The 20703-nt window shown below is 30.1% G+C and overlaps 1 protein-coding gene across 2 annotated transcripts; it reads right to left on the reverse strand.

Moving 5' to 3' along the window:
* Positions 1 to 1012: 1012 nt before the first annotated feature.
* Positions 1013 to 7997, reverse strand: LOC103863033 (zinc finger protein WIP2). 2 transcript variants are annotated; one of them, XM_033290520.1, is made up of 3 exons: positions 6887 to 7997; positions 5522 to 5929; positions 1013 to 4864 (listed from the first exon to the last, which is right to left on the reverse strand). In XM_033290520.1, exons 1-3 carry the CDS (start codon positions 7544 to 7546, stop codon positions 4862 to 4864), a joined length of 1071 nt encoding a protein of 356 aa, XP_033146411.1. In that variant the 5' UTR covers positions 7547 to 7997; the 3' UTR covers positions 1013 to 4861. The 2 variants fall into 2 exon arrangements, with proteins under 2 accessions (XP_033146411.1, XP_009139023.2); XM_009140775.3 differs by having other exon boundaries at positions 1013 to 5929; positions 6887 to 7996.
* Between the last annotated feature and the right edge of the window lie 12706 nt (positions 7998 to 20703).

Below are 20703 nucleotides of genomic sequence, written 5' to 3' on the forward strand. Positions count from 1 at the left end.
TATGTGTGTTTGTCAGCTTGCGTAAAGATAATACATTTTTGTTAGCAAATCGTAAAGATAATGCATATCAAACCTTTTAATATGAAAATTGATAAAGAGTTGCTCAATGAACATTTACTTGCATTTTCTTCAGTTTCGCCTTCCAATTCTTCCAACTCACTTGTTAATTGTCTATTAAAAATCAGTGTCGCTGAGAATTATAGAATACACATAATTAAGTTAAACGATGATAAGTGAACATATACAGCCATGTCACAGAGATTTGTTAACCAAGTCCATGTGATATTTGTGTATCTATCATTTTCACTACAATTAATTGTTTTATCATACCATGTATGGAAGCTTAGTTGTGTAAGGTCTCCCTTAATGATGTTTTCATTTCAATGTGTTTGTTTTTGTTTAAATGGTTAATAGTACTAAATATAAAACTTGACAGAAAAGTGGTTCTTTGAAAACGAAAATAGAAAAAGTGTTTCATGATATTGTTTTATTGAACTTTCATTTTTCCTTAGGAATACTATTCGCTGGTGAAAGAAACCCAATACTACATACAACTTGGAGAATCTACAAAGCATGATGATTAAATAGCTTTAACAGGAGTAAAATAAAGTTGATCAAATAAAGAATATGGACAAAAGAACACGCTCGGATAATGATCACGAGCCAACGAGACTATATCTCTAACGATTATGTAAATATATAATCTCTGTAACAAGAAAGAAATGGTTTAAGATTATTATCATCATTTCTTTGCCAAATGGATCATACTATTGCTAAAACCATCTTATGTTCAATTCTGCTTGTCTAATAATGGAGGCTAACAGATGGTTTTTAAAAGATCAAGCTGATTTTCGTGTTAGTTGTTAATATGAAATTTAAAAACACAAAAAGGTCCTAAGAAATTATACAACTTAGAATTTTCTAACTACGATCGGATCACAATTTTTTTTTACATATAGTAATGATCCAACTACATGTAAATAATTATCTTTAGAAGGTTTAGGCGAATGAAAAATTTTGACGATATTTTGAATCTCAATTTTACACTCTTCGCCAATTAGGTGTTTGGGGCTGAATTCAAAGGCACATAATAATACCAACATATTACAGACCCCCATTTTGTATTTTTACATTTTGTGTGTGTGAGTACAGAGATATTGTATTACACTTATTCAAATGTAATATACTTTTTTATAAATAATAAAATATTTAGATATGTTTGTTTTTCTACTACGAGGACATATGCTGTTTATACAACTGTTCTGAAAATGAAGATGAAATTAATGTATTCCTTTTTTGTTTGCTCTTTTGAGGTAGCCGTGATAAATCATGAGTCAAACTCATTTTGGCTTCTTTCCCCTTTTCTTTTTGCATGTTCGGGCCTCCTTCAAACAAAGGTGTCGAAAATTATGCATAGCAACATTTATCTTCTTTATGTACCACTTAGTTTTATTGGCGATTTCTTTAGATCAATACTCATAAGTATTAGACAAAACGAATACGTTAAAGAAAGATTTTTCTTACCTGATACTCCTTTCCTTTTGTTTCCTTTCAGATTACTTGTAGTTTTAGGGTTTTTATATAAATTCAGAAAATCGATAATTTGATGTTTTCCCATAAACAATACATTGTTTTATCGAACTATGAACCAAAAGAATAAGAATAAAATTGGAAAAACTCACAAATAAATGTATTGAAAACGTAATTTAAAACGAAACAAATTTTAACCTAAAATGGATGGAGTAGAATTTTAATACTACTCCCTCCGTTCCACAAAGATAGATTTTTTAATATTTTCATACATATTAAAAAAACACATTAAACTACCATAATAAATGTATTATTTTCTGTAATTTTTAATTTTTAATAACTTTTAACCAATAGTAATTCAATAAAGTTAATTAATTTTTTCAAAGTTTACAATTTTTCATAGAAAACACAAAAAATATATCTTTCTGAAACAAATTTTTTTTCTAAAAAGTCTGTCATTAAGGTACGGAGGGAGTACTGTATAACAGTGTGTGTGCCCCATTATATTACATTAAATGTGGAAGGTAGAGATTGAGCCACGGCAGACCTTCAGATCAGCCTTGGTATATGAACAGTAAAAATACATAACTAAATTTCGAGTTACTAATTTAAACATTTGCATTTCTCAACATGATCACAGGAAATTGTAAAGTAATTAAAATCTCGTTTAATGAATTTAGTATAGCTTCGGGATTATAAAATGCGCAGGATTTAAGGCTTTTATTGAAGTTTATTTCAGACAATGAAAATGCCTACGTTTAAATAACCAATGTGAAGTCCAATGTTCGGATTCTTGCCGGCAACAGTAAAAGTCAAATACTGGAGTATATAAATTTTCTTTTTGCTTTTAATCAATTTTAATTTTTGTTCAGCGAAGTTGTTTATAAACTATACTAGTACTTATTTTATTATGAAACTATAGTAATACACAGACTGCGAAAAACTTTAAAGTGACAAAGTTTAATTTAGAGGTATAGGTTTTCTACCGATCGTATATTAAAATCTTAGGTCAACGTTTTTCTGAAACTTGATTTATGGAAGCGACTACAAACAATTTTTTTTTATATTTGGGAAATATTTAGCGGATCGAATCCCAACCGATTAATTCCATAGGCGTCTATCAATCGGCATCAGACAAATATGGTTGTTCATAATGGAAATTAAAAATTCATGTCATCTGAGCACATATGTTTAATATTGTGGGGTTGCTTCGAACCCAAGTCATTAGCCCACTGAAATTCGCCTCCCATTAAATCACATATGTGTGGTTTTAACGACTAAGATTTCTACTCCTGGACTAAATGTTATTTTTCATACATTTCATTGTACTTTTCAAGAGCAGCTTTAAAACTTGAAATATAAAATTTTATGTATTTTAACTTCAAAACTTCAAATTATAAGGTTTTTAACAGTAAAATTTTATATTTGAGGTTTCACTGTTCGAAACCTTATATTGAGATTTCGTGTATTTAGTATTTGTATTTATTTATCTTTTAAAGAATCTTGATAATTTTCTTATTTAACATTTTAGTTTTTACAATTTTATATTTCTTATATATTTTACATATGTTCTTATAAATTTAAATTTTACATATTTAAATAAATATATAAATATTCAAACTAAAAATAAAACAATAGTGTATTTTAATAATATTAATCTTTAAATAAAAAAGTGGCAGTGAAAGGACATTGTGCATTATAATATATAACATGATAAGTGAAAATGAACGAGGTATAAATGCACCGATTAAAGATGCATAAGTAGTGACACTGCTACAAGTTGAAATGAAAGTAAACAAAAATACTCGGATTCAAAAAAATTAGCTTGTAATCTACAAATAAAAAGAAAGAAGTTCATTCATCATTTCTAAATGCACTAACTGATCATATATAAGAGCATTATGAAAATAATAATAATAATGAATATGTAATGAGTATGGAATTGATTGATAATAAATTTTATCTGAATCCTACATAATTTAAGATGTGCATGTGTTTATAATTTTTTCAGTTTTCAACTGTTTAATTGCAGCTTGTGACCAAAGTAATAACAATACATAGACTATATTTATATATGCATATCACTCACTACAAAATAGGCTTTGTGAAAATTTTTTGTCGTGGGCATCTTATTATATGTTGACAAAAAAAAGGGCATCTTATTATATAGTATGTATGTTCTTAAAGGTTTTCTAGCCGAATTATTTTCATGTATTTGAATATTTGATGTAATAAAATTTTATCCTTAACAAATCTTCACATTTACTATTGTTTATAGACATGTTTTGTGTTAATCGATGCTCAGATCAATATTTTAGAATGCATAAAATATTCTATGAATCTGAATTTTACATAGAAGTTGGTCTAAAAATAGCCAGAATTATAAATTACATTAGTAGAAATGATTATTCGTATTATTTATGCACTAAGTTACGGTACAGGGACACAAATTTAATTAGTGATTTAGTGTAAGATTTTAGTTTTGGTTGAAATCTATCAAAAACAAAAGAAGGTGTAACCTTGAATATTAACGAATACAAAAGAAGCAAGGGTGTGGGGTTTTAATTGGAGTACTTATGAAAGTTATGTCATCTGCGTGAGAGAGAGTGTGTATAGATAGAGTCATAGAGAGATATGGTCAAAGAAAAAATGAGATATCAAATCAAATAACAGTGAGAGAGAGAGAGAAGAAAAAAGAACTGTTGATACCATCAATCTTTGCTCCCAAATCTGCCCAACCCATCACACCCTTTGCATTAGGGCTCCACTCTCTTCTCCTTTGTTTTATCACTCTCATTCACATTAATTTTTGCCTCTTCTTCACCTATGTATACATTACTGCTTGCACACGTATGCATATACAGCACTAAAGAGATATTCACTGTTTTTCTTTGTTGAGATATTTACTGTTTACGCATTCCTTTATAATTTTTTTCAAAAAAAAAGAATATACGCATACCTTTCTACGTGATGAAAATTAGATTATTATCTATGTGCGTATCTACAAGCCACAATCGAGAGATAATCATGTGTATAGATAAACAGGTGTAATGTTACTTCAACGAGCAAATATGACTCTCCACTAACAAAAAAGGAAAAGATAAAAAAATAAAGAGCTTGTTAAAAATTAAAAGCTCTTTGCAGGAAGAAAACCAAATTGAATCTTTAATTCTATTGCCAACCATTTCAACCATATGATATACGTATTGCATCATTACATCATTTTAAAATAAATGAAGTATGATAACGTATAACTTGATGATCCTAAGAAAGTTCAGCACTTGAGTTGTCATATTCTCTAGTGTCCATTCTCTCATTATTCTCCATGATGTTACTAGACAATTAAGTAGCATTATTTGAGTACTATTATAAAATAATACCAAAGATAACTCCACCAGAAAACAACTATCTTTGAAAAAGCAAAAAAATATAGAATCTATCATATATTTGCTCGAATTAAATTCTGGAAATATTCATTATGCTCTAGAATGTAGTATATATAGTGAACATTGCTAACAATGCATGCCAGGCACGAATATATAGTATCTTCTTTTCTGGTATTTTACTATTCTGTAGCAAATATAACAAACATTTATGATTTATTTCGTTAGAAACAAAAGTAAATTAACGCAAAATTATATAAACAAATATATATCGTGAAGATACCTCATTAGTTAATTTACACATTGCCTTGTAATAAATTTAAGTAGGAAACTAGAGATACTATATTTAAAATTTTCCAAGTGATATGACGCTTTATTTATTTTTATCTATGATCAATTAGATGATATCTTACTCAGAGAAGCCCTAGTTACCTCCAGCAAAACTTGGTCAATAAATTTTTTTTTTTTTGCTAAGTATTGGTCCATAAATTTAGGTTTTCTTAGGATTAATATATATATATATATATATATATATACTAATTTACTACGTACTTATACTAATGTATATAAGCTATTTTGACTCATTGATCATTGTCTAATTGTTCTACCTCAGAGGCAGGCTCATCTTCTTCATCAAATCCATCAATACCATAAGCTCCGTGGCCATTTCCAAAAGCCTTGATGTGATCTTTCAGAGATCGCTTGTGCTTGAAATCAGATCCACAAATGCAATACCAAAGCTTGCCACAGTTCTTCTCATGTGTTCTCCAGTCCCCTCGGACAGCGAAAGCCTTTCCACATTTCCTACACATGAAGGGTTTGATTCCATGCTTCCTCTTGTAATGTGTTTGAAGTGTTCTGAAGTCTTTGAGAGGCTTTGCTCTTGGATGGTCAATGTTGTTGCGACAGCCAGGTGAGCAGCAGTAGCAGGGAAGCCTCAGCATTCCAGTTGGCTGCGTTCCCCTTAGAGATTCGGGTCCTTTTCTGTATTGTGATCCATGCCCCCACATATGCATCTGCAAACAAAATCGTGTATATGTAGTAGGGTTTGAATAAACTCATATAGTAAAGAAAAAAATCATAAAGTATGAGTTTTGAAACTTCAGTTGACGAATGAGTTAAGTAGCCATCATTTTAGTTACATGTATCAAATATAAGATTTTACAATTACCCTAACCTGCATATATAGATTCACTGGCAAATCAACCTTGAAGCATATACATGTTAGAAAAGAATTTATCCAACAAAGATGTTACACAAATGCTGATATGTAAGAAACTATAGAAATATATTTCATAAACTAAAAAGAATCTATAACAAGATGTATAATTGCATGCTTATGGTAAAAATAATAATTCAAGGTAGACTAAGAAATAAGATGATTAGTTCATATGTTCAATACAAGATCTTATGAAGCTTTTTTTTTGGTCAGATGTTATGAAGTTTATATGAGCAAATAAAGCCTTACGTATGTTATTGATACAGTATGTGAAATTATATGCGTACTGTTATTTTACACGTTAGACATTAGAAGACTCTCATACAAAATGAGGATGACACACTTGCCAATACTGTAGAGAGAAGCAGTAAAGCCACAGAGACTCTGAAAGTACTAAAGACATAAAGAACATTTACTGTCTTGTTAAATCTCAACCTCAGTTTTCACAGTCTCAGGCCTCTCGGTTCTTCGTAATGCAATGAATTCTTTTTAAACTTAAAAAAAAAAAAAAGTAATGCAATGAATTATTCATGCATATAAAACATTATGTATATACATCTACCGATTAAAGGTGTCAACTTTTTTTTCCAGAGAAAACTAGTGAGCAAACGAATTATTTTGTTTTAATTTTTGGTTTTAGTCGAAATGAAGAGATAAAATCGATTTACAAATGGAAAAGAAAACGAATTCTTCAAAACATACGCATACATAAATACACAAAGATATATTAGAGTGGTTTTTTTATTTTAAGAACCTGCATGTTGTTGTATCTGTTGAAGGTTTTGAAGCAAACAGGACAAGAGAACTGAGTAGGGCCAATGAGAATCTGAGAAGGTGTAGGTATCCAATATTGATACTTGTTGAGTCTACTGATTCTACATCCGCCGGCTGAATCTTCATCGTCATCTTCTCCTCCTCCGGCGCTTCCGTGATGGTAGTCGTTGTGAGGATCTTTCTTGTCGTTAATGTTCTCATGATGATTAGTGGTCCTCGAGGAAGAGGAGGAAGAAGACATCATGAACAAAGAGGCCATATCTCGAGTACTAGGGCTTGGAAGGCCTATGCTAAGAGCAACGGTGACGTCATGATCATCTTTATCGAGATTATGATCAACTTGATGGTGATGATGACCGTAGTCAACATCCATGGAGGTTGAAGGTGGTTCTTGAATTAGGTCATGGTGGTTTTGTTGTTTGTTGGCGGGGCTGAGGCTGAGGAGAGGGAGGGCTTCACGGGGAGGAGGGGAAGGAGGAGTAGTAGGTGGTGGACGGCGAAGGTCTCCGGGGTGAGGGATCAAGAAGAATGAAGAAGGAGGAGGAAGAGGAGAAGAAGGGTTACTGGATGAATTAAGATAATTGTGAAACGGGTTGGGCTTGAACCAGCCTGTGAAGAAATTGGAATAAGGATCAGCCATGGTGAAGAGAGAAAGGAATAGTTTTTACTCTTGCGGGATTATCTTTATACAATAAGACGCAGGGATGGAGATGGAGATGAAGATGGAGATTGTGATGGGATGGGGGAGAGAGAGTATTAATTATGGAGTGAATTTATTTTGTTCAACCTGGAGTGGAAACTAATAAAACATACTTCAACCCAAAAAAAAATATATGAGCAAGTCAAATACGAATGTATATTAATTGGTCTTCGCAAAGTAATTTTTTCGGTCAGATATGTAGGTCCTTATTCTTCGTTCAACTTACAATTATTAAGTGGAACTTCTGTTTACAATTTGATTTCATTTTTTCCTTTAAACCGTAAAAATTAATTCGAACTTTTGATCCTTAACCAAATTTGTATGTCTAAATACATTGATCATAACGGTGGCAACGCAATACCATTTAATGATGTAACTAGATTTTGACCCGCGCTTTCCAAGCGCGGGTTTTTTTTATTATATTATAATTCAAAATTTTATTATAATAAAAAATATAATTTTTAACAGTTATATAATCTATGAATTAGTTTATTTGAGATTTTATATGTACACTTTTACGTAAGTTTCTTTTAGACATGAGAATTATACCGGATCAAAAAAATAAACCGAACCGATCCGAAAATATAGGTTTAGTTCAGGTCCAGAGAAGATAACCTATTGGGTTTTTTTTCGATCCGCATGGCTTTGTTTAAGTATGGATCCTACCCTAGACCTCATAATAAATATGTTGTGTTTATTAGGTATATTTGGATATTTCGAATATGTTTCCGGTATTATGGATATTTTTTAAAGTTTTTGGTTTACGATTATAGCTTTTGATTTCGGGTAAATTTTTTTAAAAAAAAAATTGGTATTTTTCAGTTCATCATGTCAGATTTTAAATTTTAAGGCATTTAAATTTTTTTGCGTATTTGCTTGGAGTTTCGAATATTTTTCAGATTTTTTAGATATTTCAAAATTTTTAGGATCCTAAATACTGAACATATTTGGACCCATTACGTCCATATCAGCTCTAACAACCTTTTGATATAGAGTTTTAACGTTATTGTACAAAAACATGGTTGATGAAATATTTTTCTGAGTAAATGTATCATAAAGAATAATATTAGGATATGTTAAAAATACTTAAAATATTGTATGGTTAGAATGATTAATGGTATTACCAAAAAAAAATAGTTATACATGACTTCAACAACTTTTTTATATTAGATTTTTTAAGACTCTTTCTCTTTTAATAGTGTTGATTCGTTTTTAAGTGAAAAGTATATAAAAGTATAATATCTAAACCAATAATTTTCGAAATCATGAATAATCAATACTGATATCGTGAAGTCGGGTTAGCTTTAACAGAACCAATGAATTTCTACATTTTTGTGAAGGTAACATGAATATTCAGAAAACTTTTTTTAAATATTAAAATATCTATCAAACTATAGACGGTTGAAATTTTAGTATATGATATGAGATTTTAGTGGGAAAGTTTATATATTATATGATTACTTTATTATAAAGGAAAGATGAAGTTAAAATGTACACATATATGTCGTGTAACTTCTCTTGCTTTAAATCATATATTATATGATAAAAGTGATAATATAAAACATTAGTTTCAATACATTTACGATTAAAAATCAAAATGGTAAATATAGTAATAGTAATGATTAAGATTTATGAGTGAGATTTGAATAAATAAAAAAAATTGAATAAATTATTGTTAGAGAAATATATGGTAACATATTGTTAGTCTAAATTTAAAGTAAGACCAAAAAATAATGAGTTAAATGAAATGGTCCAAACAACTTTTATAGGTAGATTTTTTAAAACTCCTTCCCGTATTGATAAAGTTTTGTTCATATGCCATATTCAAATCTAAAGTCACGTACTTTAATGTGGAGCTATGATTTAAAAAAAAAAACTATGTTTGCATATGAAAATTTGTTGACGTAATCTATTAGACTATAACGAAGCAAAACTATAAAATTTTAATTATTTATTTCTAGTTACAAATCTAGTTTTATTAATAATTAATTATAGATATGGTTACGTCAGGTCTATAGAACAGATGCCAATATTGTGTCCACTGTGTTATAGGGGTTTTGAATTACTAATTTTACCATATTAAAATCATGCAAGTATCTATGGGTTATATACTTAAAACAATGGATTAACTCCATACAACTAGGTTAAAATGTATTAGTAAGAAAAACTAGGTTAGATGTAAGTGAAGATTAAATGGATACCCATTGAGATTAGGGCTAGCCAGGTTGAAGAGTATGTATTATTATCACGCGAAAGAAAACCAAGCACCCAAGACACTAAGTTTTAGCCAGTATGACATAAAAAAGATACTCCATCTTAATAAATTGGCTGTATGTAATACTTGGAATTTATTATATCTACTATGAGTGAAACATAATTATTTATATATAAAAAGAAACATGCCTCCTCCTCTCAATCCATTGATCTACTGCTAACACAGATGCGGCATGAAGATCATAATCAAATTCAATTGGCTTAGGATGGATCTTCACGGACATCGAAGGTCAAGAACTCACCAGAGGCTCGAGCGCTCAATCGCACGTCTTCTCGGCTCTTATGGCAGAGGCTCTTGCGGTAAGGAAAGCTTTGATCCATGCCTCCTCTCTTAATCTCATTCAAATCTGTTTCAGAACAGACTCTTAATTGCTTATTAGAGTAATTACCATGGGAAGAAAACCTTCGGACCTCTTTGGAGTACTTTCGAACGTCGACTCTCTGATCTATCCTCCGACATCAACCTCACCACTTTGTCGTTCCATTCACACAGAGCCGTGCTCACCACTATACAAGAAAGGCAAGAGCCTCAGGCCCCCACATTTTTCATCAGTATTTGGGGCCTCAAATATTCAAAACATAGTAGTAGTTCATAGAGAATAAGGAGTGTATACATATATTTATAAGGAGCTCGGTTGTTCATAATTTTTTCTTTACATTTTAGTTCGGTTCTTCTTAATCGATTCTTTTTTTTTTCATAGTCATATTTAGTGTATCTACAACTTCAGTTATTTTATATATGAAAAATTGTGAAAAAACATATTTCTGAAAATTAGCCTTAGGCCCCCAAAAGTGTAAGCACGGCACTGCATTCACACCCCTCGTAGTAGTAATGGGCACACAGATTCTATTGTGAAAACTTGTCTCTCATTTGTATTTGGGTCTAAGGCCATAAAATTCTTTATTTTTAAATTAAAATTAATCGGTTGATAAAAAAAAACATAAAGTACGTATTTGGAAAAAAAATGTAAAAACTTATAATAAAGCATCTGAGGTGCATATACATCACAAAGATAATGCCACTGCTTTCCTCCAAGCAAAAAAAAAAAACAGAAGGCCATTTTAATCACTTTGGGCCTTAAACAAGATAATTTCAAGGATTTGATACTTATTTATAGATAAACGAATATATTACATCAAAGTTTAAGATAAAAACTTGTTTCACCCCAACATGTAGCTTAAGGGGATATATATACCACTATAATGAACAATTCTATAAAAGAAACAAAAATAAAAGGCATAGATACACAATATCAAAAATTTTATTCTTATTATTTATTCAATAATGACTTATCTCAACAGATTGATTCTTAAAATAATTTAGAAATCTAAACCAAGGGTACAATCGATTTTAATATTTGAATTGTATAAAATATCAAATTGTTTATTCTTATTATTTAGTATTCCACAATGAATTGTATAAAATTAATCAAGTGGTGGTAGCCTATTGGCAATTTTTTCGGGGTTTGGTGTGTATCTACATCAGTCATTGGAATTTTTTCTTAGAACTAAATTATCATCATTTTGTCAGTTTGGGTTTGAATTTCGGTCCAAGTAGCTTACATGGTGGATCGTAACAGATTATCGTTTCACCTCCTGACATTAGTCAAAAAGTATTCTAAATTCGGGTCAGGCAATGTAGTAGCCAGTATACTCTATGACACTAAGTGCGTTCCTTCCAAGACTAACCGGATCAGCTGATAGAATTTATCAAAAAAAATACAAAAAATGAAATGATAAAAGATACTGATGAAAAATATTTGTATTTTAATTGCCTACAACGATACTAATACCATAGATATTTAAGTGTTTATGATTTTGTGCTAAAATGGAGCTATTATCCCACATTTTTGCTAGTTTTGAGATCTGTTTTTTTTTTTTTTTTGATAAAATGTGAATTTATACCAAAAGGAACAGTTTTGTTTACATCAGCTCGGCGAAGCTATTATAGTTTCATAAAACCCAAAAAAAAGTGGAAAAAGCCTACATGAAACTAGGGGAAGAGATCAGGTAATAGATCAGTTACTCATTAGCAAACCAGAGGCTTAGAAGATTTCTGAACCCCTTGCGGTTGAGACGAGCCAAGATTGCATCCTTGATACACCTGTCAATCTGCCTAAACAGTAGAGAAGGTAGAAGTGATGGGCCAGCGTGGAGTCGCGAGTTCCGTTCACGCCAAATCAGATATATTGTAGCCTGGAAGACCAGACGCTTGAGCAGAGTAGCAGGAGGAGAAGCAGTATCACTAATCCAATTCATAAAAGCACCCCAGTTATCGCAGAGCCAGCTAGCCCCCAAACGTCTTGACACAATGTTCCATACCTCGCGACTGTAATCACACGACAAGAAGAGATGATCCCGAGTCTCTATGTTTTGGGTACAGAGCAAACATTTATCTGAGACTTCTAATCCCCATCTGACCAACCTGTCACGTACTGGTAGTCTGTTTAGAATCACTACCCAAAAATGGAACGCATGCTTTGGAATACATCCTTTAAACCAAACACCAGTGTGCCAAGGAGGTCGAGGCATTCTTGGTCTAAGATGATCCCACGTTAGCGCCGATGAGAATATAGTAGTCGCAGACCCAGGAACAATCCATTCAAAACAATCCGAGTGCTCAACCGAAGACGGAAGAGGAGTTCGGAGAAGACAATCCCTTACCGCTGCAAGACTTGGATTACGAGTGCGGGAGGGAGGGAGACGCCACCCGCGGGAGGTAACAGCATCTGAGACCCTGCTTTCTATAGGAATACCCATCGGTTGGGGACCGTCCTGTCCAACAACATCAATTAAAGGACCTATATCAAGCCAGTGATCAAACCAAAAGCTAGAGCTCTGCCCGTCTGATACATCACACCGAAGGAATCTTCTAGCAAGAGGGCGTAGGGAGAGCATTGTCTTCCAAATCCAGGAGGAGGCAGTTCTAATAGGTGCGTTCCAAAAGCTTCCTTGTCTGAGATAGTGATTGCGCATCCAAGCTACCCATAGTGAGTCGGATTTAGAGAAGAGTAGCCATATGAGTTTCAGGTTTAGAGTCTTGTTCCACAAACTGAAATTGCGCAAACCAAGACCCCCTTCTTCCTTAGGCAAACAGATCTGGTGCCAAGCTACTTTGACTCCATGTTTCTTCGAGATATCTCCAGGTTTTGAGATCTGTTTTAGCGTATACATTTTCACAAACGGCTGTCCTCATCATAGATCTCATAATCATATATAAAAAGGGAAACAAAGTCGAAACACACACATGGGAATTCGACAAAAATAAAAATTGCTAATCAAGTACGAGGACCCTAGAGAAAACTCAAATTTAATTGCAATAATTAAGCTTTTGGGGTTGTGATTGCCTACTGTTATTCTATGTACATGCATGCTTAATCTGATAAAACCATATATATATATAATATATATTTTTTGCTTGTGTTATTACTAATACCATTTTATTTTGGGAGATATGATCTGATAAAACCAAAGAGAAACAAAATTCCTTCAGAAAGAAGGGGGAAGCAATTGCATTGGTGTGCGCATCAATGGTCGGCTTCCCCTCAAAACGGTGAATGTCCGCAGATCCTGTCTCACTGTTACTTTCTTCTCCAATAACTTTACCCAATATCCATCTATAATTCTATATTAGACACACACCAACGCAATTAAATTATTGGCAAATCGATGAACAAGAAATCGATGAACTTCAGCAACCTGATGGAGCTATGGATCAGATGATTTAGAACGCTTTTTTCACATGAAACTACTATCTTTCTTGTTTTTATTTTATTTTTGCCAAAAAAGATGTGTGTAAAAAGTCTTTAAAAAAACAAACTGCTCATTTTAACTAATGATATTTACAGTTTAGCAAAAAAAAAAGAATGAAATATTGGTCGAAGAAACGCTGAAGATAACTATTTCTATAGCCGGTGAAATGAAAACAAATGATTGTTTTTTTTGGGTTATGTAGAATTGTGTGTACTTTAATTACTAAATGCGTTTCGTATATTGACATCGCAAGTAATTTGTATCTACAAGAGACTGGCCCCTCCAATCCAGACCTTGTGACTATTTTTAATACCTTGTGACTATTTGTATCTATGTGTGACTATATATATATATAGCAGAGAAGGAGAGAAAAGCCATGCATGGTACTATGCGGGTCTCCCCTCTTTGTGCTATTAGGTTTTATTTTGGATGTGACGTTTTCAGTATTTATGATAAAATTAAAATTTGTACATGTGTGATCATGAGATTATAAATAATAGAACATATTCTTGCATGTGATATTTCTTATTTTGAACAGTTTGATGGATACTAAAACTAAAGGTTTAAATAGTGATTCTGTTTGCTGAGGTTGAAATGGTAGAACCGCAATAAATAATTAAATACACATATATATTATATATTAAATGATATATTACGGTCTAAATGCCTTTTTTGGTGTTATGGAGCCTAATTCTTGGGTCCGCCGTGAAGACACGAATGAGGGTAATGGATGCCGATCGGCATGTGTCATGTGTGTATAAGGGCATTCATTGAATATATTTTGGGTATTTTCACTTAATTAACGTGTACTCGTTTAGCTTACAGTTTCTCCTTTGTTTACTTTTTATTTTTGTTTTTCGCCACTTTTTATTTGTTAGAGGTTATAACTCTTAAATTTTGTTTGGTATAGTGATATGCGGTGGAAATTGGACATAGCTCTTATATTTAAGGTGAATATTAATTACTATATATGGATTATCCATGTCATTTTATATTCTTTCTCAAATTGTGTTATGTGCGGTTTAAGATCCAAAACTTATCATTCAAAATTTACGAGATGATTGATATAATCAAGGGCTCTAATCTATTTCTGAAGCTTGCTTTCCAACAAAATGCAAAACAGAATCACCATATGTCTATTATAAAAATATACTACTATAAAATTTCAACTAATTTTTGAATTTTTTTGACTATTTTAGAATATATATTTTTGGAAATTATTATTTGAACTTTTGCAGTTAGTCTACTTTTTATTCATTGTGTACTTCATCTGCTTCGTTTGTTTCCTGCATTGACCATATTTGTTATACTTGATCTATCTGTTTTTTTTAATGTTCTGCACGATTCTTTCCATTATAAACTCGGACCCTAATACAATTGTGCAATTAATATATAATATGCTGGTGGGGACATTGTGGAAGAGAAATAGAAAGTATTAAAATTTTCTGGACAGTTCAAACTTAAAGGAATTGTACCACAAACTCTAGGATTCACCTAACGTGTATATTACCAATTCTTTTGATTAGATTTACACGATCGTATACACACAACACTCAAGACAATCTAGTACTTATATACATAATTTGGTATGATAGATAGGAGCGTATTTTATCGTTTAAGCTATCATTTTAGTATTTAATATAATCATATTTTGGTATATAATAACTCACCGCTATGTTGTTAAATTCCTATTTTTCTCTCTTTTCATCTAAAGCAAAAGGGTGAATATGTAATAAATGAGGAAAGATGAGTGCAGCATTCAAATAAAGTTTAAATAAAATCTTTAGACCACCTTTTCTTGTTTGGCGGGCTCACATACGAGAAAATTAGTGAAATTAAGCAAGAAAGAATTGCTCCAATGATATAAACTTTAACAAAAAGTAACAATTGGTAATAGGTAAATTTAAACTACAAGACTTCAATGATTTAAGCAGAAATTTATATATTTTTATTTACTTTTTATGTTTTCATATTTTATTCATGCATCATTACATTCCCTATTAAAACGTCCTTCTAAGACATGATATCCCCTATATATTATTTGAGAAGCATTGCAACATTTTTTTGTAACCACATGTCATCACTAGAATGATTCTTAGAATCCTTAGAGAAATAAGTTGGTCCATTTAAATATATAATAAGATTTTTATTAAACCACAATAAATACATTCATTATTTTCTTAAATAAGATTACGGAATTGCCTAATGTGGCTAAAGTATATATGATAATTAATGATTTTGAATAATAAAGATTTGATAAAAATAAGTGTGTATTATAATTATATTTGTTTAATTTAAGCTATTAAAATAAATTAAACAATCATAGTAACCAGATAATAAAACTTAAAAAAAAATTATTTATATATTGTATTTTGAATTTTTTTAAACGAGTATAAATTACTAAAACTGTTAAAAGTTTCACATTTAAATTTTGTAATCTATAATTGAAAACTTTTGTTATGACATGATACAAATAATTGAAAAATAATATAAGTTGAAAGTCTCATTTTGATAAGTATCAAAAATAAAATATATATAAATATATGTATCATTTTAAATTAAACTATATGCCATATAAAAATACATAAATATCGTAATTTTGAAATTTACTTTGAACATTTTTTTGATAAAAAATTTGAAAAAATATTGACAACTTAATTTTTTAAAATATTATAAACTACTTAAACCATTATTCTCACAGTGAAAATTTTGTTATCACTAATTTAGATTTTAACATATACCATATATATGTTACTATCATTTAAATTTAATTATATATCATATCAAATAGAATTTTTTTTTTGATTTATTAAATTTATTTATATGTTCACACCAATTTAATTATATAAGTAGTAGATAATGACTTTTTAATTATTCAATGTATATTTATTATTTCATAATATGTTATAAACATATAATATATAAAATAATTTATATATATAATGTTCATTCCGCGTAGGGGTGTTCAATCCGGATATCGGTTCGGTTTCGGTTCGGTTTTTCTCGGTTTTCGGTATTTCGGTTAGTAAAATATAACTACCATTCTAAATCCATATTTATTTCGGTTCGGTTCGGTTTATATACCGTCGGTTTTTGGTTTATTCGGTTTTATACCAAAAAACATAATTATTTAGTTTGAGATCATATAAAATGAATTTTAGAGTCATATTGTCAACACAGTCATTTATTAAAAATATATTACATGTTCAAATAAATGAACAAAAACGTAAAAATGCTTCTACCATCAAATAAAATCATCAAATCTCTAATAAAAATCAGAGCCTGAAATTTTGAAAATAAAAATATGAAACAAAAAAGAAACATGAAAAAAACAGTTTTTCCACTCTTCCATATGTAGTGTTCATTAAAATCATGCTTTTTCGATTGAACACGAAACTTTGTTTGTTTATAGATAAGAAAAAAGTTGTGAAAATTTTCCATTAATTATTTTCCATCAAATTTATCATCTTCATATTAATTTAGTGAATACTAAAATAAAGCACAAAGATAAAAAAAAAAGACTTAGAAAATAAGATGTCTGAATTGCGATGTATTGTTATTTAATTATAGTTCAAGTGTTTTACAAATTATATAAGGTTCTTTATTACTATAACATTATGGTAATAGCTATTAACACAAATTTAACTTATATAACAAACATATTTACATGTTTCTACTTTTAATCGGTTTTGTTCGGTTTATTCGGTTTAATCGGTTATATACCAAACCATATCCAAATCCTACGGTTTTTATAAAATTATATCCATTCGGTTTATATGGTACCAAACCATATTGTCTATTTCGGTTCGGTACGGTTCGGTTTTACCATATTGAACAGCCCTAATTCCGTGCAAGGCGCGGGTCTTAACCTAGTCATATGATATTTTACGTCATTGATTGTAATTATCTTTTAGAATAGTTTGGATTGTTATGGTATTCATAGTTAATGTAAAGTCCATAATCTAATAAATTTGTTCTACTGGTTAGAAAAGATTGATTTTTTTTTTTTGCTAAACATGTGAATTCATTTCAATGAAATGATAAAGAGATACAAGCAAAAAGATCGATTTTGCTGGATAAACAATTTTTTCGATACATAGACTTGGTCAGGTCAGAATATATTTTACAACAACAGACACTCATACCGTCCTTGAGTTCTTTAGTTTGATTCTAGCTCGAAGGAGGATAAGTTTGAGACGAGGCCAAATACATGAGGTTGGATTACAATCTATAAAATCTTGATTGTCCAGATTTTTTATTTATTGTGGGGGTTACTTTTTCTATAACATCACTTTCACGAACTGAGGTTGACTTGGAACTAGATTTTAGTTTTAACAACTAAAACCGAAATAGATGAGTGCATTTCAATTTCTCGAATCAAGTCCACAAAGAAATCCAATAAAAACATATATACCATATTCATAATTGTGCAAATCTAAAACGTTCCAATACACCGTTCATTCTCTTACCCGCGATCATCCGTGCCTGTCTGCAGGGAAAATTGCATGTACAGATGACGTAGTGTCATAGGCAATCGCGTTATTTTTTTTTTCCAAAAAAAAATCTTCAAACCTAACTTCAAAATTATTTGTATTTTACATTATAATATTTATATTTATCATAATTAATGTAAATCCATAAAAAAATTATAAATAACTAGCACATTTATAAAAATATTACAGCAATATTAATTAACAAAATTTTACAGTATATAAATTATAAATAGTAATATGTAATCTATAAATATTAAACTACAAGAAAATACCACATTATTCCCTAAAATTATTTTCGTAATGCTCCATCTTAGGTTACACAAAATTTGTCATAGAGTTTCTTTATCGCGAAAATTTGAAGTTCTTTTTTAGACAGCAAAAAGGATTATCATATATATATATTTATCATACAAAATAATTCCCTTAATTTTTAGGTGTAACCTAAATTTTAAAATTTGAAGTTCTTTTTTAGACAGCAAAAAGCTCTATATTTAAAGTTATAGAGTTTCGTGACAACGAAAAATCATAAATTATATATTAAAAGGATATCATATATATATTTATCATACAAAATAATTCCCTTAATTTTTTCCTAACCATAAACTTGATTTTTCTTAAACTATAAACAAATAGAAACTTTGGTCTCCAAGACTTTACTTTGTGATACACAACACTTGTTCATAATTCATATTTCAATAACTATCTATGCACTTTTACCATCAATATTCAATTATATCATTGATTCGAGAATCCACATTACTAAACTAACCAAGGGATACTCAAAATCCAAGAAACTCGGTTACGAAAAACCTCGATATGGGTCTACTCATCCTAGCTTAGTAATAAAAAAAAATGAAGCGAATATATAGTCTATATTATATAAGCCTTGGGGGTTGGGGAAGAAAGAGTCAATGTTAGTGAAACATGCTAGCATTTTTGCAGCGATGGAGGACATCGATCTAAGTGGAATGAAACCAGAAATATAATACTAGATCAACTCAATAATATATATTTATAATTAATTTGTGAAAAAGGTAGTAACAATCATTTAAACCTTTTTTCAAAAAAAAAAAACAATCATTTAGTAAAAAAAAAATAGTAACAATCAGTAAATAAAATATTTTTAAAAAGAGATGGAGAGTACGACGTAGTAAAAGAGATGTCAGGACGTGATTGACCAAATTTACAAGGGTGACTTTCGAGACAGCACGAGAGGCAATCTCAAGAGTGAAGACGTGGGAAATTTTCTCCACTTCTGTGCTGTGTTTATCTCCAAATACCATTCCCCTTCATCTTACTAATCTTTTTTTTTTCTTAATATTTGATGTAATACTATGGATTGGTGATTCAAATCAGAACTAGTGAAAGAAAACAAATTACAAACCCTTTTCTATTTGCTGTATTAAGATATCTCGGTAGAAACTAAGAGTGTTCAATCCGGTAGAACCGAACCAATTACAATTGAACCGAAGCAAAATAGAAAAACTATTTTGGATTGGGTAATACCGAATGAATGTTATTTTTAAGAAACCACAGTATATGAATATGATTTGGTATATAACCGATTAAACTGAATAAATCGATTAATGAAATATAGTAGTATAATATATGTAAATTCTATATAATTAATATTTATATAATTTATTTATTGATATTATCTTCATACTGAAAATTTTGATTTTGGTGATATAATATTTCATTTTAAGCCAAAAGTTATTTTTTTCATTTTATCAAATTAAACAAAACATAATTTTTTACTTTTTCGTTGACATATATGTGTACTAATATTCATTTAATAATATTATGGGTTACTATTTTTTTACTATATAAAATATTCAACTTAATATGTTTGCTAATTATTTTAAATAGTAAAACAAAAAGAGAAAATAGTCTATTTAAAAACCAAAATATCTTAATGTTTTATTAAAGCCAGTATCTAATTATATAAAACAAAATATACAAAATTATAAAGGATAATATTTTTTGAAACAAATGTTATAAAATACAAATATATTTATGGTATTTTGGTATAAAATTGAATAATCCGAAAACCGACGGTATATAATCCAAACCAAACCAAAGTAGATATGGTTTTAAGATGGTAGCTATTTTTTATAAACCGAAATATCCAAAACCAAAGAAATGAACCGAAACCAAACCGCAATACGGATTGAACACCCCTTACTAGAAACCCAATTAATCTCCAAGAAAAAACAATACCGACAGCTAATATGGCTTAAGATTTTCAAATTAGACTTACAGCAGATACCTCTGATCAAGCAAATGACAAGAATATTTGCTTTTCTTATTAAAAATTTAATACAAATTGAATATGATTTAAATAGTCATATATTTAGATTGCCCAGATAAGCAGCCTTAAATACAAGCAACATAAGCGATCGATCAGAACATATAGTTTGAAAAGATATATCTCTCTTTAAAATTTTAAAATATTATAGTATTTAAGTAAGCAGAATTATATTTTTTACAATAGTAATATTTTACGGAAGTTTTAACATTGTTTATGGAACGCTTAGGCCTGGGAATTTAAATCAAAGCCCCCGGGGCCCGTCCCAT

This window comes from Brassica rapa, chromosome A04 (assembly GCF_000309985.2).
Source record: "Brassica rapa cultivar Chiifu-401-42 chromosome A04, CAAS_Brap_v3.01, whole genome shotgun sequence".
Classification (NCBI taxonomy): Eukaryota; Viridiplantae; Streptophyta; class Magnoliopsida; order Brassicales; family Brassicaceae; genus Brassica; species Brassica rapa.

What these genes read in the sequence shown, in the direction of transcription:
- LOC103863033 (XM_009140775.3), bottom strand. Translation starts at nt 7,546, where the DNA reads ATGGCTGATCCTTATTCCAATTTCTTCACAGGCTGGTTCAAGCCCAAC. An exon ending in ACAGATACAACAACATGCAG is followed by an intron (nt 5,930 to 6,886) that starts GTTCTTAAAATA and finishes TTTTGTTTGCAG; the next exon opens with ATGCATATGTGGGGGCATGG.